The sequence below is a fragment of the Macaca mulatta genome, chromosome 8 (genome assembly GCF_049350105.2).
Source record: "Macaca mulatta isolate MMU2019108-1 chromosome 8, T2T-MMU8v2.0, whole genome shotgun sequence".
Classification (NCBI taxonomy): domain Eukaryota; kingdom Metazoa; phylum Chordata; class Mammalia; order Primates; family Cercopithecidae; genus Macaca; species Macaca mulatta.
This window is the reverse complement of record NC_133413.1, coordinates 104,551,402-104,565,245: the sequence shown is the minus strand read 5'-3', so window position 1 is coordinate 104,565,245 and position 13,844 is coordinate 104,551,402. Positions and strand designations below refer to the sequence as shown.

General features: G+C 41.0%; 1 protein-coding gene across 2 annotated transcripts in view; it reads left to right on the top strand.

Annotated features, from left to right (window-relative positions):
• CDH17 (cadherin 17) overlaps window positions 1–13,844 on the top strand; it is a 78,767-nt gene that overhangs the window by 40,915 nt on the left and 24,008 nt on the right. For both annotated transcript variants that reach the window (XM_028852777.2, XM_077943862.1), the window contains exons 10-12: window positions 2,228–2,443; window positions 6,013–6,089; window positions 8,005–8,196. In XM_028852777.2, the coding sequence (XP_028708610.2) occupies window positions 2,228–2,443; window positions 6,013–6,089; window positions 8,005–8,196 (485 nt within the window). The remainder of the gene's footprint in view (window positions 1–2,227; window positions 2,444–6,012; window positions 6,090–8,004; window positions 8,197–13,844) is intronic.

Sequence of the window (13,844 nt, the reverse complement as noted above, 5' to 3'; positions counted from 1 at the left end):
CTGTAATCCCAACTACTTGGGAGGCTTAGGCATGAGAATTGCTTGGGCCTGGGAGGTGGAGATTGCAGTGAGCTGAGATCATGCCACCGCGCTCCAGCCCGGATAACAGAGTGAGACTCCGTCTCAAAAAAAAAAAAAAAAAAAAAAAAGGATTCTCCAGTGTATTTACATTCTCCGGTTTGGTATCTTGTGGGACTCGTGTCCCCAAGTCTTAGCAACACTAACATTTATTCTTGAATCCCACTTGCCACCAAGTCTTATGTATTCACATAGAAAATTTAGACTCTCATAAAAGCCCCACCTCCCTAAATATTTCTGCATATTTCCAAGATATGCTACATAAACTCCTGTATCAGTTTGAGCTGCCACTTGTTCCTGGCCTCAGTCACTCAGAGACATGGTTTCTTTCACTTCCAACTGATCCACAAGTCCTCATGGTGCCTCTGGCAGCATGGAGGTTTCCTGTGAGTGAGAGGAGGACAGCGTCCTCAGTTTCTTGCTCACTTGCTGAGGGCATAGAGCTATGGCAGGGCTGCTGAGACACCAAAGGACCACAGAATTTAGTAAGACACTCTTTCATCCCAGCACACAGACACTTTTCTTGCAAGGGCATATGCATGCCATATGCACTAGATACATATTCTCTTCTGTCCTATTTCTTCTGATGGTCCCTGCATGCAGCCCATGAGACACATCTGCATGTGTCCAGCTCTACTGTAGATATAACATAGGTACTTTCTTTTTCCTCCCCCAACCCAAAACCAAAAAAACCTCTAAATTTCCATATATGTCAGTGGATGCAAACTGTGTCAGTGGATGGGTAAGAGGGTGTAACTACACAAACGGAATGAATTCAAGTTTGAGCTCCTACGTGGGATTCTTGCTGCATATAAAAAGACCCACAATTCTCACCTCCCAAAGTAGGATGGTCTGGAAGCTGTCGGAACTCGCCCAGAGCTGGGTGCAGAACCAAGTCATAGCCACTGGCTTGTAGAACTCCCTTGACTGAAACCCTGACAGGAATGAAATACTTAGGACCACAAACTACAGCATGGCAGAGAGGATCCTGCCTGGTCTCTGCCCTGTGTTATCTTTGGTGTAGAGTCAGTCTCTGCAATTGTTCCATGAAGTTGCTTAGAGGCAATCTAGGGTTGGCTTCTCTTTGTTTAGTGATACCATTTGCCATGTGCATTAGTGTCCTAGGGCTACAGTAACAAATCACCACTGACTTGGTGGTTTAAAACAGAAATCTGCTCTCTCCTAGTCCTGGAGGCTGGAAGTCTGAAGTCAAGGTGCTTGCAGGGCCGCATTCCCTCTAGAGTCTCAAGGGGAGAATCTTTCCTTGCCTCTTCTGGCTTTTGTTGGCATCTAGTGTTCCCTGGCTACTTGTGGCAGCCTATCTCCAACTTCCGGCTTCCTCCTCCAGATCATTTCCTCCTGTGTGTGCATCTCTGTGTTTTCCTTCTTACAGGTACACCTGTCATTGGATTTAGGGCTGCCTCTAAATCCAGGATGATTTCATCTCCAGAGCCTTAACTAGTGATATCTGTGAAGGCCCTATTTGCAAATGAGTCCCATGCTCAGGTTCTGGTAAACATGAAGTTTTGGGAGGGAGCACTAGGTGTTACAGGCTGAATGTGTCCCCCATGCCCGCAAAATTATATGTTGAGGTCATAACCTTCTGTTCTAGGCTACATGTTCCCCCTCCCCCAGATTCATAGGGTGAAATTTTAACCCCTAGTACCTCAGAATGTGACTATATTTGGAGATAAGGTTTTAAAAGAGGTCATGAAGGTAAAATGTCCTTATGGTGGGCCCTAATCCAGTATGACTGGTATCGTTATAAGAGGAAATGTGGACATAGGGAGGTTCAGACGGAAGGTGCTGTGAGGGCACCGGAAGGAAAAGACAGCCACCCACAAGCCCAGGAGAAGCCTCGGAAGAAACCAACCCCTGCAACACCTTGATCGCAGACTTCTGTCCTCCAGAACTGTGAGAAAATAAGTCTCTGTTGTTTTATCCATGATACTTAATGACAGCCCTGGCTGACTAATACACTATTCAACCCATTACATGATAGGATGAGAAGAATCAAAATAAATCTAAGAATGTTTGTCTGCTATCCCGAGTTATTCTTGGTGTTTTCTAGGAATGTGCTTATTCAGTGAAACTATTTTAATTACATGGAGCCTGTAATGGTTGGATTTCCTTCTTTCCTTCCTCATAGGTAACAGTATTGGGGCCCTTACTGCACATGACAGCGATGAAGAAAATACTGCCAACAGTTTGTTGAACTACAGAATTGTGGAGCAAACTCCCAAACTTCCCATGGATGGACTCTTCCTAATCCAAACCTATGCTGGAATGTTACAGTTAGCTAAACAGTCCTTGAAGAAGCAAGATACTCCTCAGTACAACCTAACGATAGAGGTGTCTGACAAAGGTTAGTATCACTCCATTGTCTTGAGTACAAATCATTGTTTTCCTTCTAGCTATGACTTACTTGCCTGCTCTAATGTCTGGTATGTTATAGAAGGATGCCATTTAAACCTTCTTTGCTTCCTTTGTGAAACACACATAACACAGAGATAGCTGGTTGAACACTGTAAAGGCCAGAGCTGCAGCTCAGGCACCATTGTTGTGTTGGTTTGGGTCCTATGAGAAGCAGATGCCAAAAGGAGATTAAATATACAAGGATTTTATTGGTGGGGAGCCTGTGAGAAAAAATTGCAGAAGGGCACAAAGAAGGCTGGGAGAGTCATCAGACCAAAATGCAAGCCTGATGCCTGACCCTGAGTGAAGGGGAGATGGAGAAGGAAGGCTGCTGGGAATGTCCTAGACTAGAACAGTCTGAGGAAAGCTTGGCACAGCTGTTGGGGAGTCTAAAGGTGGCTGTCAAAGGAATTCATTGTCTTTGAAAACGAGCCTTACCATTGCTGCTTTTCTCAGTCACTGGCTGTGGACAGTCCAGAGGAGGTGAGGTCTCAGTGCGAATGTGGTAATAGATTCCAGAGCACACGGTGGGGCCGTCGTCAGTTAACATCCTGTTGTTGGAGGTCTGCCAGGCACATTCTGCAGACCATGATCACAAACAGGAAAACTAATTGTATTTCCCAATACTTGCTTTCAGACTGAAAGGGCTCTACTGTAGGAAAGTGGAGAAGAAGCGCATCTTTCGGGAAGTTCTGTCTTATCCTATCAGCTTCTAGTTGGCCATTTGACAGTATCAGGAGACATTCTTCCCTATACTCCTTACACAATTGCAGAGCAAGTGGTTCTTAATCTCTGTTGGGTCACAAGAGCCTTTGAGAATCTGATAAAATACTATGCGTTCTCAATCAGTTGCACACATTGTTAAACAAATAAGCACGGACACATAAAATACATGGATTCAAAGAGAGACTCATTTCAAGGACACTCACACTCCTAGAAGGTCTTTTGAGTTAACTCATACTGAATCTTTGATTACCATATAATTCAGTAATTGTTCTGTTGGCTGACACAGGTATGGAGAACAAATAAGAAACGTTTCACACTGTGCTTCATGTTTCTCTCCTTGGCAGGGATATTGAGATACTAGGCAGAAGCCAGGTTTAGTAGGGCCCCAATGCAGAATGTTTGAAACCTAGTAATTTGACAAATATTAAGGCCCTAATATTTGTCTAGCATTATTGTAAGAGATAGAACAGATGTAAGTATAATAAATCTTCCCTATCCACGACAAGCTAACAATTTCACACTCTCAGCAGTCCATTCTTTCAGCAGTTATTCCACATTTACCTATTTGAGGCACCATGCAAGGTATTGGGGAGACATAGATGATTCTATGCTCAGGGAGCACTCATTCTGGTAGAGGGGATGGACATGTGAGTCAGTAAATTGCAAGGAACCGCACAAGGTAGCCCATGAAGGAAATAAGTGACTCAGTGGAGGGAGAGAACAGGTACAGCTTTCTGAAAGAGGTGTCTCTGAGCTGGCCTTTGAAGGATGAATATGACAAGTTACAAAATCATGTAGGGCTTATGGGAGAGTGGGAATCCATGTGGAAATGCATGGGAACCTGGAGCAATTTGAAGATAAAGTTTAAAGTGGGAATCAGATTACAATTGTTTATTTGCATGAGTAAATCTACAGAAAATATGGACCAGATGATAAAATATATTCAAATACGTGTGTGTGTTGATACAACTAAACATTCAACTGTGCACTACAGAAAACTAGAGACTAGGTTATAATTAACACAGTTTTACATAAAACCAAGGAGGGCCTTTTACCCAGAAAGGCCCACTGCTGGCCAAACGAGGTGTGTGCAGAGCAGTGAGCCAGTGGGTTCCGGGTTTGGGACCACTCCAGTCTTCAGCCATTCTTGTTGCCTACAAACGTTCTGAGGACCAGCCTTAACTTCAGTCAATATCCACTTGGTTGTAATTGGATTGTTAATAGATTCTGTCCCTGGGATCATCTCCAGTGCATTGAGTACCCACTCTAAACTACCTGGGAATATTAATCAGGATCCCAGCAGGAAATGGAGGCTCCCCTCAAAGAGTTTAAAGAAGGGATTGTATGCAAAGGTTGTGGGCAGGGTTAAGGGAAACCAACAGGACGTGTGAAGCACAGTGAGCAGCATTTTCTGCCCTAAAACCCAAAGAAGTCAGGGAGGCGAGCATCCCCCAAAGGAGCAAGGCCTGTGCCTGTCACTAGAAGAGGGCTGTTGGCAACAGGGGTGTGACACCCCCAGCCACGTTCTTCCTATTCTCCCTCCAGTCTTTTGCCAGGCCTCCCATTGGCAGAACCCAACTGTTACCCTCAGGGTGAGGATGTGCATTGATGCAGTTCGTAAGATCAGCCCCTTGGGCTACAGAGCACAGACAGAGGAATGGATGGTGGCTGCAGAGGGCAAAGGGAGCCTCTGGGTTTGAATCCTGGCTCCATCACTAGTTAGTTTGTGTGATCCTGGTCAGGTTACCTGAACTTCTCTATTCCCTGGCTTCCTCATCTGTTAATTAAATGGGAATGACAGTAGCACTATATCATGAAGTTATCATGAAGATGAATGAGTAACTCGGGTAAAGCAATACTGTTGCTGGTATCTAGAGGCCACTAACAATTGTATTATGATGAAAACATCAGTTCTGTTATTCACATTTTACAGATAAATGGAGTGAGGCACCCAAGCTCTCACATATATGCTAAGTGGCAGAGCCAGAGTCCAAACAGTGAATTCCAAGCCCAGAGTCTTAACCATTATGTCTAACCATGGTTAGAACAACAGCAACCCAACAAAGAACCTGTCATTTTATTTCTTGTTCTGTCTCCCCCAGGCATCCTGTCCCCACCTGCACTCCACACATATCTGGAATCTAGCTGAAGCTGCTATCTGCCTAGGTCTTGGAATTGTGAAACCCATCCCTGAAAGCCTGGGTGATTTCTCCAGGGATCCAGGAGCTACCTCTGTCCCCACCTTGCTTCCTGCAGGCTGGGTAGCCAGACTCTTGTGAATAGCTAATTGTGCCAGTTCCTCCCTTACTTAGAAGATAGCAGGCCCTTGAACCTCCCCATCATAGTAGGCAGAGCAGATGTAGGATGGATGTGTTCAGACAAGGAGAGACAGCCACTGGGATGCTCAGAGAAGGCTTTCTGGAAGGATAGTTTTGCTCTGGACTTTAAAGATTACTTAAGTTTCACTAGTCAGAAAAAGACTGCTTCACAAAAAAGCCATCCTGCTCAGGAACAGCCCGTACGTAACTTTACTTAGGAGGACAGCAGGTGGACAGCAATGAAAAACCCAGAAAAATCTCTCTTAGATCTGTCTTTAGCCACCCTGCCGCACACATGGTGACCACTTGGGTACAGGTGGGAAGCAGAGAACCCATTCTCGGCATAAATTGCATGTCAATTGCAAAATTGTGGCTATGGCTGTCACTTCACTTGCCAAGTATTTTCTTGTGGATTTCTGATTTTAATGCATGATTTTCAGTGAAAATTTTTATGACATATGACTTTGGTTTTCAGATTTCAAGACCCTTTGTTTTGTGCAAATCAACGTTATTGATATCAATGATCAGATCCCCATCTTTGAAAAATCAGATGTGAGTAGTTGTCATTATTTTTCTTTACTTTGTTCATTTTACTTGACCCTTTCTTCTGGGATAAAGACACAGACAGTAGCTAGGAAAAGTGCCAGACTTAACAGGTAATCTTGATCAGTGCACCAATAACCCAGAGGCCGTCTTCAGTGAAAATCTTTGGGGGAACAATAACACTATTATAGGTGTCTGGGAACATTTGTTTATAAACTCCTGCCAATAGCTCATTTATTCCAAGGGCTTCTTAAAAACAACAACCACAGTCTTTGTCAAATTGAAAAAAGTTGAATGGCGGCTTGCAGTTTGTCATTATATATTTTTGTGTATAGGACAATAAATAGATTTACTGCTAGATCTCAAGCATTTTTAGTCAAAAATTTAATATTTGGAATGTTAGCAATTTAATTTATAATAATTGGGTAAGAGAAAGGAAGAAGAAAAAATTAATCTATGACTTAAGCCAAAGAAAAATGTGTCCAAGACATTTGAGAGAATTCTAACTGGACAGAAAGAAAAAAGTCAATTTAGAACCTCAAGAAAAATGCAAATTACTATTTTCTTATCATTGATAGGGCGTTCAGACTTGGTGATGACTTTATCATTGTTTCCCTTAGGAGGGAAGTCTCTATTTATTTTGAAGGAGCAAGAAGCCCATTTGACTAGACTGTTATGTTATTTTTGAAGTCAGTTATGAGGCAGCCCAGAGCCCTGTGATGATGTTCATAAATCAAAATAGGGACAAGGCTGTGACAAAGAAAGGAATTGATTTATGAGGGGGATAGGGGTGGGAAGAGGTGTGAGTGGATATGTCTTGTATAACAGGCACTGAGGTTCAGCAGGCATCAAATAACTCATTTCTTCTCAGCCTCCATTCTCTTGGGCATTTGATCCTTTGCTAACTTTGTGACCTCCTTGCCTTTTATCGAGACAGTGTTTTTTAGATTGAGGGTAAGAATCTTGCACTTGAGGTCTCAGAGCTTAAATACTTATCTGGCGACAGAGAGAGTGAACCTGCTTCTTTCAATGCTGTGGTCCTCTCTCCTGATCCCTACTTAGAACCCTCTTTAGAATCATAATGCCAAGAGAGACGATCTGGGGGATTTTTAGCGGAGTGGGAGATGGTCTAGGCCAGTGTTCAAGAGAACAGGCTTTGGAGTTGCACAAACATGGCTTTGAATCCCAATCCTGTGACCCACTAGCTGTGTGACCCTTGGTGGGTTTAACTTCTCCAAGCCTTTGCTCCTCGTAAGTGGAGATGGTAACATAACTACTCCATACGATGTTTTGTTGCTTTTCTTTACTGAGCACTTACTATGTGCCAAGAATTTAGGAGCTTTACATGCATTGTCTCCCTTAATGCCCACAGCAAACATGAAGTAGTTTCCATTACTATTGTCTTCATTGGACAGATGATGAAACTGACACTTAAAGAAGTGAAGTAACTTGCTTCAAGCCACCCAACTAATAAAAAGCAAGCCTATGATTCATATTCAGGCTGTTTAACCCTAAAGTTCAAGCTTTTAATCAACCTCCATTCATTGGTTGATTTAAGAATTGATTAAATAATGTATATAAAGTGCCTACTACCTGATAGATACTCAATACATGGTGGCTATTTATATCATTACTACTACAATAATTAAGTTATTTAACAAATTGGATATAGAAGGGGGAATTTGTTTTAGAATCCTACCAGTAGCTCTCTGAGATATTGTGTTCTTTGGTACAATGGATATCGGCTCATGAGTATGACTGATGTTAAAATCAACTGCAATATATTCATCAATAGGAAAAAACATGCCCCATGAAGATTGATGCAAACTATGACTTGTGTCTATTCTGAAACCAGAGAGATAAGTTTGTCCTTTGGCTTTGATGACAATAGACCTCATTGTTTCCTTCTCCATTTTCTCCTTAGTATGGAAACCTGACTCTTGCTGAAGACACAAACGTTGGGTCCACCATCTTAACCATCCAGGCCACTGATGCTGATGAGCCATTTACTGGGAGTTCTAAAATTCTGTATCATGTCATAAAGGGAGACAGTGAGGGACGCCTAGGGGTTGACACAGATCCCCACACCAACACCGGATATGTAATAATTAAAAAGGTAAATAGCCCATTTATTTAATATAATTTGTCTTTGTTCATGGGTTAATTTACTAATGACAGTGTGAGGATCTATAAGCAGAGGTGATGTATTAGCAGCCTCCTCTCAGGCATGGTGATGGGTTCCTGGATGCCTGGATTCCTCTTAGTCATTCCTGTCTTCCTGACAGACGGAAAGTCAGGGTTCTAGACCTGGCTCTGTCGCTAGTTAGCCAAGTAAATTTTACAGGGAGGTAATGTCACATAAAATATATAAAATGCAGGATGAACAACTTTTTAGTATAAGTGTGTTCCTTGCAATATTTGGGACACATTTATACTAAAAAGTTGTTATTTATCTGAACTTCAAATTGAACTTAGTGTTTTATGTTTTTATTTTTTATTTTTATTTTATTATTATACTTTAAGTTCTAGGGTACATGTGCACAATGTGCAGATTTGTTACATATGCCATGTGCCATGTTGGTGTGCTGCACACATTAACTCATCATTTACATTAGGTATATCTCCTAATGCTATCCCTCCCCTCTTCCCCCAATAGGCCCCAGTGTGTTATGTTCCCCTTCCTGTGCCCAAGTGATCTCATTGTTCAATTCCCACGTGTGAGTGAGAACATGCGGTGTTTGGTTTTCTGTTCTTGCAATAGTTTGCTGAGAATGATGGTTTCCAGCTGCATCCATGTCCCTACAAAGGACATAAACTCATCCTTTTTTATGGCTGCATAGTATTCCATGGTGTATATGTGCTACATTTTCTTAATCCAGTCTGTCACTGATGGACATTTGGGTTGATTCCAAGTCTTTGCTATTTTGAATACTGCTGCAATAAACATACATTTGCATGTGTCTTTATAGCAGCACGATTTATAATCCTTTGGGTATATCCCCAGTAATGGGATGGCTTGGTCAAATGGTATTTCTAGTTCTAGATCCTTGAGGAATCACCACACTGTCTTCCACAGTGGTTGAACTAGTTTACAGTCCCACCAACAGTGTAAGAGTGTTTCTATTTCTCCACATCCTCTCCAGCGCCTGTTGTTTCCTGATTTTTTAATGATTGCCATTCTAACTGGTATGAGATGGTATCTCATTGTGGTTTTGATTTGCATTTCTCTGATGTCGAGTGATGATGAGCATTTTTTCATGTGTCTGTTGGCGGTATGAATGTCTTCTTTTGAGAAGTGTCTGTTCATATCCTTTGCCCACTGTTTGATGGGGTTGTTTGTTTTTTTCTTGTAAATTTGTTTGAGTTCTTTGTAGGTTCTGGATATTAGCCCTTTGTCAGATGAGTAGATTGCAAAAATTTTCTCCCATTCTGTAGGTTGCCTGTTCACTCTGATGGTAGTTTCTTTTGCTGTGCAGAAGCTCTTTAGTTCAATTAGATCCTATTTGTCAATTTTGGCTTTGTTACTGTTGCTTTTGGTGTTTTAGACATGAAGTCCTTGCCCATGGCTATGTCCTGAATGGTATTACCTAGGTTTTCTTCTAGGGTTTTTATGGTTTTAGGTCTAACATTTACGTCTCTAATCCATCTTGAATTAATTTTCATATAAGGAGTAAGGAAAGGATCCAGTTTCAGCTTTCTACTTATGGCTAGCCAATTTTCCCATCATCGTTTATTAAATAGGGAATCCTTTCCCCATTTCTTGTTTTTGTCATGTTTGTCAAAGATCAGATGACTGTAAATGTGTGGTATTATTTCTGAGGGCTCTGTTCTGTTCCGTTGGTCTATATCTCTGTTTGGTACCAGTACCATGCTGTTTTGGTTACTGTAGACTTGTAGTATAGTTTGAAGTCAGGTAGCGTGATGCCTCCAGTTTTGTTCTTTGGGCTTAGGATTGTCTTGGAAATGCAGGCTCTTTTTTGGTTCTGTATGAACTTTAAAGCAGTTTTTTCCAATTCTGTGAAAAAAGTCATTGGTAACTTAATGGGGATGGCATTGAATCTATAAATTACCTTGGGCAGTATGGCCATTTTCACAATATTGATTCTTCCTATCCATGAGCATGGTATGTTCTTCCATTTGTTTGTGTCCTCTTTTATTTCACTGAGCAGTGGTTTGTAGTTCTCCTTGAAGAGGTCCTTTACATCCCTTGTAAGTTGGATTCCTAGGTATTTTATTCTCTTTGAAGCTATTGTGAATGGGAGTTCATTCACGATTTGGCTTACTGTTTGTCTGTTACTGGTGTATGAGAATGCTTGTGATTTTTGCACATTGATTTTGTATCCTGAGACTTTGCTGAAGTTGCTTATCAGCTTAAGGAGATTTTGGGCTGATACGATGGGGTTTTCTAAATATACAATCATGTCATCTGCAAACAGGGACAATTTGACTTCTTCTTTTCCTAATTGAATACCCTTTACTTCTTTCTCTTGCCTGATTGCCCTAACCAGAACTTCCAACACTATGTTGAATAGGAGTGGTGAGAGAGGGCATCCCTGTCTTGTGCCAGTTTTCAAAGGGAATGCTTCCAGTTTTTGGCCATTCAGTATGATATTGGCTGTGGGTTTGTCATAAATAGCTCTTATTATTTTGAGATATGTTCCATCAATACTGAATTTATTGAGAATTTTTAGCATGAAGGGCTGTTGAATTTTCTCAAAGGCCTTTTCTGCATCTATTAAGATAATCATGTGGTTTTTGTCTTTGGTTCTGTTTATATGCTGGATTATGTTTATTGATTTGTGTATGTTGAACCAGCCTTGCATCCCAGGGATGAAGCCCACTTGATCATGGTGGATAAGCTTTTTGATGTGCTGCTGGATTCGGTTTGCCAGTATTTTATTGAGGATTTTTACATTGATGTTCACCAGGGATATTGGTCTAAAATTCTCTTTTTTTTGGTTGTGTCTCTGCCAGGCTTTGGTATCATGATGATGTTGGCCTCATAAAATGAGATAGGGAGGATTCTCTCCTTATCTATTGATTGGAATAGTTTCAGAAAGAATGGTACCATCTCATCCTTGTACCTCTGATAGAATTTGGCTGTGAATCCGTCTGGTCCTGGACTTTTTTTGGTTGGTAGGCTATTAATTATTGCCTCAATTTCAGAGTCTGTTATTTGTCTATTCAGGGATTCAACTTCTTCCTGGTTTAGTCTTGGGAGAGTGTATGTGTCCAGGAATTTAATCATTTCTTCTAGATTTTCTAGTTTATTTGCGTAGAGGTGTTTATAGTATTCTCTGATGGTAGTTTGTATTTCTGTGGGATCAGTGGTGATATCCCCTTTATCATTTTTTATTGCGTCTTTTGATTCTTCTCTCTTCTTTATTAGTCTTGCTATCAGTCTATCAATTTTGTTGATCTTTTCCAAAAATAAGCTCCTGGATTCATTGATTTTTTGGAGGGTTTTTTGTGTCTCTATCTCCTTCAGTTCTGCTCTGATCTTAGTTATTTCTTGCCTTCTGCTAGCTTTTGAATGTGTTTGCTCTTGCTTCTCTAGTTCTTTTAATTGTGATGTTAGGGTGTCAATTTTAGATCTTTCCTGCTTTCTCTTTTGGGCAGTTAGTGCTATAAATTTTCCTCTGCACACTGCTTTAAATGTGTCCCAGAGATTCTGGTATGTTGTATCTTTGTTCTGATTGGTTTCAAAGAACATGTTTATTTCTGCCTTCATTTCGTTATGTACCCAGTAGTCATTCAGGAGCAGGTTGTTCAGTTTCCATGTAGTTGAGCGGTTTTGATTGAGTTTCTTAGTCCTGAGTTCTAGTTTGATTGCACTTGGTCTGAGAGACAGTTTGTTATAATTTCTGTTGTTTTAAATTTGCTGAGGAGTGCTTTACCTCCAACTATGTGGTCAGTTTTGGAATAAGTGTGATGTGGTGCTGAGTAGAATGTATATTCTGTTGATTTGGGGTGGAGAGTTCTGTAGATGTCTATTAGGTCCACTTGGTGCAGAGCTGAGTTCAATTCCTGGATATCCTTGCTAACTTTCTGTCTCATTGATCTGTCTAGTGTTGACAGTGGGGTGTTAAAGTCTCCCATTATTATTGTATGGGAGTCTAAGTCTCTTTGTAAGTCTCTAAGGACTTGCTTGATGAATCTGGGTGCTCCTGTATTGGGTGCATATATATTTAGGATAGTTAGCTCTTCCTGATGAATTGATCCCTTTACCATTATGTAATGGCCTTCTTTGTCCCTTTTGATCTTTGGTGGTTTAAAGTCTGTTTTTTCAGATACTAGGATTGCAACCTCTGCTTTTTTTTGTTTTCCATTTGCTTGGTAGATCTTCCTTCATCCCTTTATTTTGAGCCTATGTGTGTCTCTGCATGTGAGATGGGTCTCCTGAGTACAGCAAACTAATGGGTCTTGACTATCCAATTTGCCAGTCTGTGCCTTTTAATTGGACCATTTAGTCCATTTACATTTAAGGTTAATATTGTTATGTGTGAACTTAATCCTGTCATTATGATATTAGCTGGTTATTTTGCTCGTTAGTTGATGCAGTTTCTTCCTAGCCTCGATGGTCTTTACATTTTGGCATGTTTTTGCAATGGCTGGTACCTGTTGTTCCTTTCCATGTTTAGTGCTTCCTTCAGGATCTCTTGTCAGGCAGGCCTGGTGGTGACAAAATCTCTAAGCATTTGCTTGTCTGTAAAGGATTTTATTTCTCCTTCACTTATGAAACTTAGTTTGGCTGGATATGAAATTCTGGGTTGAAAATTCTTTTCTTTAAGAATGTTGAATATTGGCCCCCACTCTCTTCTGGCTTGTAGAGTTTCTGCCGAGAGATCTGCTGTTAGTCTGATGGGCTTCCCTTTGTGTGTAACCTGACCTTTCTGTCTGATTGGCTTCCCTTTGTGTGTAACCTGACCTTTCTCTCTGGCTGCCCTTAACATTTTTTCCTTCATTTCAACTTTGGTGAATCTGACAATTATGTGTCTTTGAGTTGCTCTTCTCGAGGAGTATCTTTGTGGCATTCTCTGTATTTCCTGAATTTGAATTTTGGCCTGCCTTACTAGGTTGGGGAAGTTCTCCTGGATGATATCCTGCAGAGTGTTTTCCAACTTGGTTCCATTTTCCCTGTCACTTTCAGGCACAGCAATCAGACGTAGATTTGGTCTTTTCACATAATCCCATATTTATTGGAGGCTTTGTTCATTTCTTTTTACTCTTTTTTCTCTACACTCCTCTTCTTGCTTCAATTCATTCATTTGATCTTCAGTCACCGATACTCTTTCTTCCAGTTGATCGAATTGGTTACTGAAGCTTGTGCATTTGTCATGTAGTTCTCGTGTCATGGTTTTCATCTCTATCAGTTCTTTTATGGTCTTCTTTGCATTGATTATTCTTGTTATCCATTCATCCATTCTTTTTTCAAGGTTTTTAGTTTCTTTGCGCTGGTTACATAGTTCCTCCTTTAGCTCTGAGAAGTTTGATCGACTGAAGCCTTCTTCTCTCAACTCATCAAAGTCATTCTCCATCCAGCTTTGTTCCGTTGCTGGTGATAGCTGCGTTCCTTTGGAGGGGGAAATGCGCTCTGATTTTTTTTATTTCCAGCTTTTCTGCACTGTTTTTTCCCCATCTTTGTGGTTTTATCTGCCTTTGGTCTTTGATGATGGTGACGTACTGATGGGATTTTGCTGTGGGTATCCTTTCTGTTTGTTTGTTTTCCTCCTAACAGTCAGGACCCTCAGCTGCAGGTCTGTT